Genomic DNA, 13867 nt, shown 5'->3' with positions numbered 1-13867 from the left:
TATTCTTGACCGACAGTGTAATTAAGAAACGTCCAAATTATTTTTTTATCTTTTGTCAACGAAAAATTCCAAATTGGTAATATTATCAATTTGTATATGTATGGCGTGATTGCATGAACAGTCGTGGAGTTGACCATAGACCTTTGCAAATTGAGATATGGACACATGGTCAAGACTATTTCTTTTGACTTGTCGCTTCTACTACAACAATTCATTAATTCATTAATTTCTTTTGATTACAATAATTCCAAAACTAATTATATTTCTTAAAGACCAGCCAACCAACAACAACAACAACAAAAAAACTTCTTTTATTTCAGTTACATATTCATGAAATGATGAATATAAAGATTACAAGATCAAATAAATTCAATACAAACGAAACAAATGTATACATGTCTATACTAATAACATAAAATTTTATCATCCGATTCACTTCAGATGAACCCACAAAACTATTGCACAAACTGCTACGAATTGATCACCTTCTGTAAGAATTGTTCAAGGATTTAGAAGAACCAGCAAAGAGATCCAACAAGAGCTTCTCAAGATCATCAGTACTGTACTTAATATGCTTCTCACTCACACTGTTCTTGTGCCTACTGTAAAATGTCCAGTACGCTTGAATCACCCACATGGACGCCTTCGTCCTCACATCTTCTCTTAGCCCCTCGTCCGAAATCAACCACCCGGTTTGCGCCTTGTACACTTCCTCAAACGCAGCGTTGAATCCTTGAAACCGCTCCCTCGGGCGCAAATTTCTTGAGCCTGAGCCTGAGCCTGAACCAGAGCCTGAGCCTGAACCAGAGCCTGACACGTCGTCTTTGAGGAAGGACAGGACAGGGAGCCAGGTGGCTCGTTCGTACGCCGTTGCTTGCTGCTGAAACTTCCATGTATGTTTTCGGTTCCATTTGTCGCCGAAGATATGTCTCAGCTCAGACTTTAGCACTTTCCGGGTCATGTAGTGTATGTTGTTGAGGAGAAATATGTGTCGCAGAGAGACGTCTCTGTATAGTTTTGATTTCTCGTGAAGGTTGGCTTCAAGAACCGAGGTTATGGAGTAGAAATGCCTTTTCATCGCCACAAATTTATCCGGTGAAGAAGAGCTTTCGTAGGTAGACTCTTCCTCGACCATCAAGGGGTTGATGATATCCGGAGATGGCGGTATTGTGAGATCTTCTACATCGTCGTGTTCCATGAGAAGCGAGTCAAGCGTTTTGCTGAAATCAGTTAGAGCCGTGAGGTAATTCATTACCCAGTTTGTAAGTGGGTGAACAGCTCCTCCTGCGTATGGATGCGTTGAGACATCAGAAGCAATGGCAATCTTGAATTCAAGAAACGTTGCTCTTGCGCAGTCTCCGAGTCTCCTCATCACTTCCCTGTATTCTGTTCTTACTGATAAACCGGGATGATCCGAGAACAGCGCGTCTATCTCTGGTAAAAGCTCGGACGCTAGCTCGTACATTTCAAGAACCCTGAGCAGTTTCTCGGGTTGTCGTGGACAAAGAGACACAGCTTCACCAAAGTTGAGCAGTTGCACCACCGGAGCCTTCACTGTATCGACAAAACATGTGAGACCGAGCTCGTTTAGGTCCCCAAAGACCTGACTGTCTAGAGACTTCTCGCTCACGAGATATGCCTGCACGATGTTTCTCATAACACGAACCCATCTCGTGATATTTGTATTCAATGTAGCCCAATCCATCCTCAAAACATCTTCGATGCTCAACTTCTCGACCTCGTGGTCATAGAGAAACTCGTCAAGCGCTTCTTTTCTAACCATTGTACATACCTGGATACACTCGCGGTCATACCCTGAAGCAACCATAGTGTTTGCAATGTTCTTGAGATCTGGTATAACATCAGGATTAATCAAATCAACCACGATTTCCACTGAGTTTCTCCTACTGTTGCTGCTTCCAAGAATCAAATCCTCAGTAGAAGCAGCACCAAAAGAAGCCAAGGATCCTTCTTCCACACCATGGTCCGCTTCACTTGACCGGAAAGAAGCGTGTTCAAGCTCGAAAGGTAATCTGTTCTCCACAAGCAGATGCTTAAACTCATCCTCCAGCCTCGCCATTGCCGTTTGAAGAACATCATGAGCTTTTCTCAGTGAGAGCTCCTCGGTTCCAGTCTTTCCCATAGCACAAGAACCGTCAAGCCGATCAATCAAAACTCTCAACTCATTCACAGCATCCAAGAACTCATTGCCTTCATCTGAACCCAAGTCCCAGATCATCGTTTCATCGACCTCCCGAGTCATGATCTTCTCACTAACAACATTAAGCCTTTGCTCAATCTCACCTATCTCATCTTCCTCGTCTCTCTCCTCAGAGACCACCACACGAGATAACTCTGATAAGAGATTTCCCAAAACCTTCTTAGCATTTCTAGTGAGGCTCTTCCCGGATCTAAGCTCCTTCACAAGATACTTTGCAGCAACAATCAACTTCTCTTCTCCATCTACCTCAAACTCTCCCATCTCCAAAAAAATCACTAATTGCACAAATAAGCTTATCCAAAACTTTAAAGCCTAAAACAAACAAGCTCTTAATCCCTAATTCTCAGAAACCATTCAAAAACCCAGAAATGGAAGAAGAATCAAAACAAAACTTTAGCTCGACATGAAAGGTTGAGGCTTTGGCCTGAGAGCTTTAGCTAAAGAAGGTCGTTTTCACTTGGAAAGTTTCATAAAGTAGAGATCTTTTAGAAAATCTGGGAAACAGAGTGAGATTGGTGAAGAACAAATTAAGTAAGAGAAGGAACGTACGGAGGATTAGGTATAACGGAAACCCTCTTAAAAGATCGCTCGCTGCCTAACTCTGATTGGAAAAATGCAGACTTTCTTGGGGAACAAATTTTCCCGGAAAAACGCCTTCTCACCCAATTTTTGTTTTTGTTTTTGTTTTTTTTTTCCGTGCTCTTCAAAACTGCCTTATTTTCTGGTTTTTGGACTAATTTTTTGTTCCTCTCAATAAGACGACCTCCTCCACAACACAGGAAGAAGATTCAACGGAAGAAATGTCGACGCTGTACTATTGTTGATCCACAATCAATTATTTAATAGAGTCATTGGATTTTAACTATTTGTTTACCTTGCTAAAGCCAAACACACTCGGCTTCTGAGCAAGTGCACCCAAAAAAATATTACAAAAATTAAATGAAAATGATAAATCTTCGATGAGGATGTTTCTATGCGGGAAAAAAAAAAAATTATTAACAAGCATTTTAGTAGATCTGACCTTAGAAGTGATAATGCAACATTAGTGGTGTTGTAATCGTGCAAATTGACTGAACATACGCAAGTTGAAGACAGTAATATATAAGAAAAACAACCAATTAATTTATTTCATGGTGGAAACTCGAAAGGGTCAAGCTTATTATTACAAGTTACAACTTTCATCATTGTAGATTTCGCATTATAATACAACTACTAGATGACTACTTCTCATGAGTCATTGACATCCGCAGAATTAGACAACTGTTAAAATTTCATTTAAGTTTAAGATTTGATGTTTATGTTTGAAATTTTAGTTTATTTCAATGTTGCATTTTCCATAGTACATATTTCAAGTTGAGCTATGGATCTCGAGTGTAATCACAGTTTTTCGTGATCATTCGAACAATAATATTCGCCAAAAAGCTCTTATCGAACGTAGATCACACACCTCAATATCACGGACCACATTATGTATCGTCATCGTTGTCACATTATCAGCCACCAACGTTACCTTATAAATGTGCAAATCTCTCAATTCCTTTAAAACCAATAGGATACATTTCAATTTACCTGTCATTCGGCAGTTAGTAATAGTGAAAGCATTCCTGCTATGAAACAGAGCATGGCCGTTGGGATCTCCATGCTTCACCAATTAAAGAAAACTGATTCACTCAAAGAAGATTCGTTACATTTGGGAATCACAAATCATTATTGAGTCTGTATCCTATGTGAATTTGTTGCATAATGTAATTACTTGAAAAAAAAATATGAAGGATTTGATTAATCAGCATATAAAAAGTAATGTATATATGGAGTTCGTGGAGATGTTTAGGGAACTTGTGAAGGAAAAATTGTCTCTTTGTTTTATGCGACAATTCTTTTATGGAGAAAAAACTAACTTTACTTTGTACTCACGTATATATGATAAAATTAAGGTGTTCTAGTCAAAAGCTTAGAATCTTCTTTCATGGGAAGATAACTTGATTGACTTTCATAAGTCAAGTACATAAAATAATGTGGTCTTCCAATCTTTAAAGCCTGACAACTACAAAAATCTAAAGATATAAGAATCGGTATAAACAAACAAATGGAAAATAATGATATCATCATCAAAGAAAAAAAAAATCCTATAACATAACAATCTTTTTTTTTGGTCACGCACATAATAATCATAATTAAAACACAAGATAGATATGTAAACTGATGGAACTAGAAGCCAAGGAACACAATTTGTTGTAATAGAGGATTGTATATTTTAGTAGAATGCCTTAAACCAACAGTTGGACCTTTTCTAAAAACTTAAAGAATACGTTACAAAAAATTCAAGAATAAGTATCCTGTCTTTCAAAGTTGGTCTTCCTAGAAACTTGAATTATTGGTGAAGCCATCTTTTTGACTTCAATTAAAATTTCTTTGAAAGGAGAAAAAAAGTCCAATCTTTACAGGTTTCTGTAATTTCTAAAAAACAGTATCTGTATGGTTTTAATCCATGCTCTTGTAATCGGTTGCGATCAATAAAAATAACGGTTTTAAAAAAAAAAAAAAATGTCCCTTTGAACTAGGAAACCAAAAGGGTTTTGTAATTTGGTTTTGAAAGGAGAAAGAAAGTCCCTTCCTGTTTTATTATATAGAAAGTTATCAATCAGGAAGTATTTGGCCAATAGTGTTCTTTTATTCAAGATGAGCTTGTAGCATCTACTAGTTAAACTCGGGTCTAGTAGCTATAAAACATTACTAGCTACTCTACTCTAACCAGTTAAACCAACAGTAATTTAGATAACTTATTAAGTTATTATTGATATGAAATGAAAGAAGCCACGGCACAGCCACATTGGATCGATAGGTTCGTAACGCAACACTCTTTCCAACTATTTTTTCTTTTTAATGATCAAATTACTACAAAGAGTAACAGCGATATCATCGCTGATAGTCATAAGGTTCTTCTGGACAAGGAGCATGCACAAACATATTTGAAAAGCTCTGATGCTTCCCCTTGTAAAATATTCTGAACAATCGTTAGGAGTTAGTTCTATTGTTCAAATTGGTTAAACTAAACCGAACTAACGAAAATTTTTATCAAAGAAAAAAAAAAGTAAAAACTAATCAATCGAAGTAGGCACAGAGTAGATATTTTTACTTTCTGAAGTTATTCACAATCTGCTTCTTTTCACCTGGATCAACGATTTTCCGATCTATATTTGCTTCGTATTCGTTTGGATATCCATCCGATTCGCTCCACAAATTATCAAACCCGCGTAATTTTAAACCAGCCAAACTCTTAATTTTCTTCTTGAAAAAAACTTTGGTACAAGTACAATTTCTCTTCTTTCAAAAAAGGAAATTAATAAATCAACAACTAATCTTAGAAAACAAATTAAACCAAACATTAAAACCATATATAATCCTACGAAATAGGAAATAAACGCAACAGAGATTACAATTCCAATAATAATTTTAAAAATCTTGATTCTTTTCCCCTTTTGTTCAGAAAAAAAAAACGGCCACATCTCTCTGATTCAATTCACCATATGTTGGTTTTTCTCCATTGAACCGGCTGATACGTTAACATGACGACTTGTAAAACTTAGACGGACCGGATTATAACCTCGACATTTCAACCTTTAGAAGATTTGTGTTGCTATTTCGTAGAAGCCGAAAATCGATCTCCTACAATGCCACATACCAACTAAGCAAGAACGACTTAGATTATTCTCTTACGTATAAAATCTGAAATCAGGGAGTTGGATAAATTTAATTTCTGTTTATAGACCTCAAAGATATTAGAATTTGTAACATTTTGTTTCGAATCGATACAAACAATTTGAGTAAAGAGAAACTGTCCCAAAGAGACCATATAGGGTCACAAGAAGGGAGATGGATTTACAACGATGTGCTTTAAAGGATGTGCCACGTCACCGCCACCAGCATGCTTAACGAACTCTGCAGGCGAGAGGAAGCTTCCATGGCACACACACACGATCCTCACCTCCTCACCTTTCCTGTATCGATACAGAAACCCATCGATCTTTTTCCCGTTTGGTCCATCACCTGTTGTTGACACGCATGGCATGTCTTCTATGATGTTTCGGCCTGCCGGATTCTCCGGTACAGATTGCGCACTTGAAGGACTTGTTTCCATGGGCTTGTTTGTTGTTGCTTCAACCACAAGCAAAAATTGAATCTCAATAACACTCCAAATCAAAACACCAACGGAAATGTCACAAAGCCTAGAATAAGATAAGACTAGCTTTGTGTTTTTGACAACAATGTGGTTTATGTCTAAGTTGCATTTGCGTGTTAAACAACTGATCCACCCTAAAAAATACGACTTTGATCATCATAGAAGGTAACGATTCAAGATTTGGTACCCTGGAGAATCAAATATCTAAACAAGAAACAGAAACCCCACCGAAAAACTCAATCCTAAAAGACCAGAGAAAGTATGTAAGATGATGAAAATTGGTGGGTACCTTGAACAGGAGGAGGGATGGTATCGAGTTCGGACAAACCAGAGGAACCACTTCCAGAGGATCCAATAGATCCTTCTTCTACAATCTTCTCTTCTCCTCCTCCTCCTCCTCCTCCTCCAGCTTTGTGTTTCTCTCTAAGTACTCTCACGTTTCTCTGCTTCTCTGACCTTTTTCTCTTGGCCTCGAGCCGCCTCAAGCTCTGCAACTCCTTTCTCTTCCTCCACTCCTCTGTCTCCACCGGCAACGAGCAAGTCCTACTCAGCTCCGATCTATCGTTGACCACGAAATCAGGAATTGAGGAAGACCGCGTGAGCCTCGTCTTCGCGAGTGGGTCCACACCGAACCTGCCGTTTAGAGAAAGCCCCAAGTCTAGCTCAATCTCTACCTCTCCATCTTCCATGTTGTTGCTTTCGTCAGATAGTTTCTGGTTTTTGGACATGAACCTCTGCAACAGATCTCTAGGAGGGGTTCGTCGGGGAGGAATATTCCGGCTTTTCTCAGCTTCCGACATATTTAAGATTTAGAAGAAAAACTGGAAACTCGAACAGATTCCTGATGGTATGAAAAAGCATTCAAATCCCAAGAAAAGAGCAAATATCAAATTTTCGAAGATTCCATTCTTCAATTTGCGAAGTAGAAGAAAAGAAAAAGAAAAAAGATGACGACCTCTCCTTTTATTCAAAAAAATCGCACAAAATTCAACATTTTACCGAAATTTTCTCCGACAAATCTCGAACGAACATTTAGAAATTACGAAACAAAAATAAAATCCAAAAAATTAAGAGCCCGAGAGAATTTAGATAGGAAGAGAGAAGAGAGATAAGATGGATACGAAGAGAAGAAGAAAAAAGTGAGAAAATCAATCAAAAAGCTGTCTGTGTCTATTCGGTAATACCCATAATACCCTTTCTTTGGTGCATTAATGCCACGTGGAATCGTGGAAGACTCTGCCCTCAGGAGTCAGGACTTTAGGACACCACGTGGTTTTCCAAAAATCAAAGATCGTGAAATTAAAAGCCAGACTCGTACCTACGCCTGGTACATTATCCGAACCCGAAAAATTTATCCGAACCTGACTCGAAAAAGAGAAACCGAACCCGAATCAATAAAATATTCAAACGGTTTTTAAATTTCTAAATTCGAAAAACCAAAACCGAATCAAACCGAACCAAAAATTCTAATGGATATCCGAAATATCCAAAATACAATTATATACCCAAAATACTAACTACAATTAGATTTAATAACTTAAAATTACAATTATAAATCCAAAATATGAATTATTTTTATTCTGAAAATGATGAAAAATCCAAAATAATTTAAACATACTAAGTTTTTAATTATATTTTAAAAATTTTGCCAAATTTTATTTGAATTTAACTAATTTTATTTAAATATAATTATTTTTATTTAATTTTATTATTTTTTGGATATCCGAACCCGAATCGAAACCGATCGAATATAACCGAACCTGAACCGAAATTCCAAAAATATCCGAATGGGTTTTAAATCTAAAAACCGAAAATCTGAAAAACCGAATTATCCGAACCGAACCCGAATGAATATCCGAACGTTCAGGCCTACTCGTACCAAAACCGGACACGTGTCTTAAGTTCAATGGTAGTCGTCTCGCAGGATGGGATGTCGCAGCGTCAGGTCGTCACGTGTCCTTGTGTCTGTTTCCAATCACATGATCTTCTGTTTCGCCACGTGTCCCACTACGTTCACTTTCTCTTCTCTCTTTGGCCCTTGGGGATTAGTTGACACGTGGAAATTTGTTTGGAAATTGGGCTGTTCCTATCTGTCGCTTTTTATTCATTTTTGCTCTGATAGAAGCTTTTCTTTTCTTCATATAGTTTAAAGTTTAAGAGTAACGCAACTTGACAAACTCTAATATATTTAAAAATGAAAAGTACAAAACTCGAATATTTGACATAATTGACTATGTGATTTTTTTTTAATATTTGAACGAATTAGTAATATTCAACAATAAAATAGAGCGAACAGGACTAATGGAGATCCGTTTCAGAACACATAATTCTTAGAACCTTCGCTTTTTATGTTTATTTTTTTTTTATCGTCAACATGTTTTATTTAACTAAGATTGAATCATGAAACAATGAACATAAAAATTTACAGTAAAAAAATGCATCGAGCATGAAATAATAGTTTTAGATATTTATTTTATATTACTGATTTCAGTTAAGTAATCAAAATATATCTCCCTCTCAGGTTACGCCGAACACACGAACCAATCCACCATTCAAAAGAGTAGATCATAGGCAAAACAAAACTCAAAAGAAAGGAAGACAAAGCATGTGAAAGATACGTATGGAATTTGACTACAACAAAAGAAAAGATACTCGTGAATTTACGGAGCAAGAGAATCTCCAGAGAACACGCAAGAAATCGACAAGAGATCAGATGATGGACCCCATAACCATTTACTCTTTTAACCCAACTTGTACAAATCTATCGACGTCTTTCCTCTGGGTGTTTGACACGTTTACATTCTCGACAGTCACACACGTGTCTTTCTCCCATTGCTTCACAACAGCTAAGCAAACCAATCAATCAAACCAAATTATAAAGTGCAGAGGAAATATATGGAAAGCGATTTTATTCAGATATAGAAAAGGTACTCAACTAATATAATCTAAATTCCAATATTTTGTTACGTCTAATTTAGTACTACATCACTAACTTATGTAGGTTACACATGATAGGTGTTTTTAATTTCTTCAGAAAAAGTGGTTTCTTCATTTTTGATGATTGTGTTTTCAATCTTTAATGTGTGGTACTATAATTAAAACAATTAATTCCTATGATGAGAAAGGATCTCAAAATTCTTTGGTTACTATATAAGAAGACATTGTTACTACTAATTCTAGAAGTAGAAGAGATAATTAAGAGATTATGGTTTATTCTCACAGTGAGATAATGCTTTATTGTCTGTTTTTATTCGAATTTAACAATTTATAAATAATCCCGTCAAGAAATGCATATACAGAATTATTTTGGTACATTCAAACCCAAAATATACCAACAAACGAAAAGACATTGTCCAAAAGTAACAATATGCATTGCATGTCAATACCAACCTAATTGCACATTGTATATTATAATAAAGGTACAAATAGAGATTTTGGTAGCCTAAATACCAATTGATTAATTTTTGTTAATCACTGATTACTTAATCAAATGGGAGAAGAGTAAGAGACTTCGTTTGTATTTGGTCTACCAGACCCGAAGAATTTTATTTGCTTGAATCCGGTAATGGGCTTCAGTTTGTTAGTAACTAAGATAAACTGGTGTTAGCCCATTTTACTTCCACCCACTCTTTAACTTTGATATACTGTGTGATCTAAAAATGTAGTAAAAAATCGATGATGATTCTTAAGGAAATGTGACGATTGTTTCTTTATGTTTTCAATTTTTTGATTTCTAATGATCATATACGCAAAGACACAATCGGATCATACTTAGTAGATGTCAATGAACGATCATACTTAGTAAAGAAAAATGACATCCTTTTGAGTCTTTATATTACTTAAAAAAGTTTATGAAGTTATTCATTAGATATGTAAAAAAACTCAATTATTTCTCAAAAATGTTTCATCTTTATTTCAACCCGCGGGAAAATAACGAACCAAAACGTTCCACGTCATCTTTCGTCAAGCAAACACCAATCTCAATACCGCCGGTTCCGTCTCCACTCTCCGACAACGAAACCGACGCGTCCTTGTCGATCGTCACTATCTCAACCTTCACCGGTTTTCCCCACCCGAAATCCGACCCGTAAATTCCCAACCGGGTCGACCCAGCAACCGAAATCATCTGTCTACCCGGTTCCATCCTCTTGAACGCCTCGAACGGCGAAAGCATACTCTTCTCTATGTTCTCCGGACACAATCCGTTGACCCATCCGCTCAAACTCTCCACCGCCGAGACAAAACCTTTCCCTTCTCCTTCTTCCAAAACTGGCTCTGCCTTCGCGTCGAAATCTCCCGACCCGACGATGCAGTTCCCGAAGAACGTCGACGGCAACGGAGGGTTTAACCGGGACCGGAAATCTGATGCGAAACCAATACACACGCGCCGGTTCGGTTCACCTCCACGCGCCTTCACCATACATGTTATGACGTAAGCGTAAGTGATGACGAAAGTCGACAAACGAAGCTTTTCGGCTCCGTCTCGTGACTCGGTCTCGACTCGTTCGCGTAGCTTCTGGATGTTCTCCCGAGTCAACCGGTGCGTGACTCGGAAAATGTCGGCTCCGATTTCTTTGGACGGAAACAGCTTTAAGCTTCGTTTGTTGCCGGAAGCCGAAATCCAACGGTTCAAGAGTTTTGTCTCGATTCCGGTTGGATCTCGGACAACCGTACGATCTAAAGAAGGGATTAGATCTTGTGGTAGAGCATCTTGTTCTTGTTTACAGTGGTGAGCCCATGCTTTGAGAAACATGGCTGTCGTTTTCCCGTCCAAAACGGCATGATGTGCGGTCACGCCTAGAGAAAACCCTTGGCCTGGGAAGAACGTTATCTGAACGGCGAGAACGCGAGCGGATTCTTCGGAAACCGGTAACTCAGGGACTAAAGGATGAAACTCGATGGCGGGACGAGGCTCATCTCCGGCGAGACGGGAGAGATCACCGTTAGATTCAGCTACCGTGACGTAGACGGCATCTTGGTTGTCAGGAGAATAGACTACGGACGGTTTTGTTTCATTTGGGTCCCACACGAGGTGGCCGGCGAGTGGGAGATAGTGGAGGAGCGTGGCGGAGAGAGAGGATTTGAGTTTATTGACGAGGACAGAGCGAGTCAGCTCAGGGACGCGGTAAAAGACAAGGCGGTCAACGGGATGGAGTTTGAGCCAACCTAAGTCAAAGAAAGTGAGTGGGAGTGTGAGCGAGTTTGAAGGTGGTGGTGGGCTAACTCGGACCACCTCGAGATTGTTAACGGTTGAGTTGGAATGCACCATGTCTCGGTATCAAAGTCAGAACTTGTATTGTTTGACTTTTTTGATTTGTGAGTGTTTGACTATGTATAGGCAGGCGTAAAGCTTCTTTGGAGGTTGTGGTCTTTACTTACTTCTCTCCCAAGAAAAATCAACCACCTGCTAGATTTGATGAGGAATTGCATATTTTACCCAACCGGTGGGTGTATACGGTATATGATATTCATCAGCAAAAAAAAATAAATATAAAGTAGAACAAGCTAATCTATTTTACTGGTTTTCTTTTTCTTTTTTCTAATTTTATATCATAAGATTTTCATAAATGTTCAACACTTGCAACAATTAGATCACATATACTAAAGGTTTGAACAAATGAATGAGACCCTTATCTTTTGCAAGATTGTAGGCAAAGATAGAAAACTGTGCTTTTTGTTTTCCTTTCATAAAAAAGCCATTTGATAATCTTTTGTAAATATTCTATCATCAACAAAAACCTAATGCTTCTGTCCTGTGAAGTCCACATATTATTGCTTCCAACTACACGATCATAAACGAATTTGCAATTTCTATCCAATATAAAACGCAATTCGTTGGGAAACACAATAAATAAAAGATTCAAACAAGTCACCACGAGAAATTCTCACAATCAAAAGCCACTAAAACTTTTTAGTTCTCAAATCCATTTTGGAACAAAGAAATAAAAACATCCATCTCACTTTTCTTCAAACACAGGCCAATCTCTACGCCACCAGTCTCATCCCTCATCCCCGATATCGAAAGAAGCTGACTCTGGTCAGTGTTCAAAATCTCACTGTTAACCGGTCTTCCCCATCCGAAATCGGACTCGTAAACCGAAAAACGGGTTGATCCGGAAACGCCCCAAACTTCTGTACCATGTTCTTTCTTCTTCATTCTGTTCACAAATAAATCAAAGAGTACCTCAATCCCTCGTGATCCCAAACCTTTAACCGAATCGCCAAGAATTTCAACTGCATTGATGAAACCATCTTCTCCCAGAAAGGACTTCGCTTTATATCCTGAGCAACTGATCGCAAACACGCAGTTCCCTGAGTATGTCCTCGGAACCAAGGGGCCTAACCGGTTTCTGAAATCAGCAGCGTATACAAAAGCCACCGGTCCGTCCACATCACCTCCACGCGCCTTCACCAAACAGGTCCAGAGATAGGCGTTCACGACGACAAAGGTTGATAGGTGAGGACGATTTGACTCGTTCTTGGCTTGTTCCTTAAGTTTCTTGACGTTCTCTAAAGTCAGCTCAAGTGTGATCCGATAAACATCTGCATCTGTCTGACTGTCTCCTCCGTGAGAGGTAGCTTCAGGGTTCTTGCATTGTCTTTGTCCTCCGAAAGATACGGAAGAAACTCCAACATCTTCTCTTCCAAACCATCCAGGACATCAATGACAGTACGATCTAAAAACGGAGTTAAATCCTCTGGTAAGACCATAGCTCCGTGTTTGCAGATGTGAGCCCATGATTTGATAAACATTTGTGCTGTTATGGCGTCCATAAAGACATGATGGGATACATACCAATGCTAAACCCTTGGTTTGGAAACAATGTTACTTGTAGAGAAAGTAACGTTGGTGAGTCGCCAGAAACCAGTAACTCGGGCACAAGTGGACGTATCTCCTTCGCGGGACGTAACCCCTTGCTTGAAACACTGGAGAAATCTGCATCGCTGCATTCCGCCACTATCAGCGAGACAGTGTCGTGGGGAAGGACGACGATGCACGGTTTTAGATCATGTGGGTACCATTTGAGATGACCAGCGAGAGGGAGATAGTAGCGGAGGATGACTGAGAGAGATTGCTCAAGTTTTGGGAGGATAACAGAGTAGAAAGACTCGCGAGATGACTCGGAGAGTTTGTAGAAGATGACTTGTTGGGTGGGAGGAAAATTTAGCCACCTTAGGTCAAAGAAAGTGAGTGGGAGAATGAACGGATATTTTCGGGATGAATCCAACAAGGGGCTGATATGAGAGATCTTGATAACGTTTAGAGCCATCGATGGAGAATGTAAGTACTAAGTAGTCCTAGTTTGGATTCTTTAGATTAGTATATCAAACTGCAAGAATCAGTCTTATTTATATTGAACTTAAGTATATATGTTAATTGATGTTACTCTGATATTCATTGATATACATTGATGTTAGATATGTGTCAACTTTAGATAAATTTGACATGTGTCGATGAAATGTTT

The 13867-nt window shown here is 38.5% G+C and overlaps 3 protein-coding genes and 1 pseudogene across 3 annotated transcripts; all 4 read right to left on the bottom strand.

Moving 5' to 3' along the window:
- Nucleotides 1–292: 292 nt before the first annotated feature.
- On the bottom strand, nucleotides 293–2985 carry LOC18013491 (exocyst complex component EXO70E2). Its single transcript, XM_006395213.2, has one exon. It carries the CDS (start codon nucleotides 2480–2482, stop codon nucleotides 482–484), a length of 2001 nt encoding a protein of 666 aa, XP_006395275.1. The 5' UTR covers nucleotides 2483–2985; the 3' UTR covers nucleotides 293–481.
- Nucleotides 2986–5961: 2976 nt separating this feature from the next.
- LOC18013490 (ninja-family protein AFP3) lies at nucleotides 5962–7537 on the bottom strand. The gene is made up of 2 exons (XM_006395212.2): nucleotides 6691–7537; nucleotides 5962–6376 (listed from the first exon to the last, which is right to left on the bottom strand). Exons 1-2 carry the CDS (start codon nucleotides 7199–7201, stop codon nucleotides 6081–6083), a joined length of 807 nt encoding a protein of 268 aa, XP_006395274.1. The 5' UTR covers nucleotides 7202–7537; the 3' UTR covers nucleotides 5962–6080.
- Nucleotides 7538–10299: 2762 nt separating this feature from the next.
- LOC18013466 (malonyl-CoA:anthocyanidin 5-O-glucoside-6''-O-malonyltransferase) lies at nucleotides 10300–11677 on the bottom strand. Its single transcript, XM_006395211.2, has one exon. It carries the CDS (start codon nucleotides 11668–11670, stop codon nucleotides 10312–10314), a length of 1359 nt encoding a protein of 452 aa, XP_006395273.1. The 5' UTR covers nucleotides 11671–11677; the 3' UTR covers nucleotides 10300–10311.
- A 635-nt stretch (nucleotides 11678–12312) lies between these two features.
- LOC18013465 lies at nucleotides 12313–13672 on the bottom strand (annotated as a pseudogene).
- Nucleotides 13673–13867: the final 195 nt, after the last annotated feature.

The sequence above is a fragment of the Eutrema salsugineum genome, unplaced genomic scaffold (genome assembly GCF_000478725.1).
Source record: "Eutrema salsugineum unplaced genomic scaffold, Eutsalg1_0 scaffold_6, whole genome shotgun sequence".
NCBI classification, from domain to species: Eukaryota; Viridiplantae; Streptophyta; class Magnoliopsida; order Brassicales; family Brassicaceae; genus Eutrema; species Eutrema salsugineum.
This window is presented reverse-complemented; position numbering and strand designations above follow the sequence as displayed.

What these genes read in the sequence shown, in the direction of transcription:
- LOC18013491 (XM_006395213.2), bottom strand. Translation starts at nt 2,482, where the DNA reads ATGGGAGAGTTTGAGGTAGATGGAGAAGAGAAGTTGATTGTTGCTGCA.
- LOC18013490 (XM_006395212.2), bottom strand. Translation starts at nt 7,201, where the DNA reads ATGTCGGAAGCTGAGAAAAGCCGGAATATTCCTCCCCGACGAACCCCT. An exon ending in CATCCCTCCTCCTGTTCAAG is followed by an intron (nt 6,377 to 6,690) that starts GTACCCACCAAT and finishes TTGTGGTTGAAG; the next exon opens with CAACAACAAACAAGCCCATG.
- LOC18013466 (XM_006395211.2), bottom strand. Translation starts at nt 11,670, where the DNA reads ATGGTGCATTCCAACTCAACCGTTAACAATCTCGAGGTGGTCCGAGTT.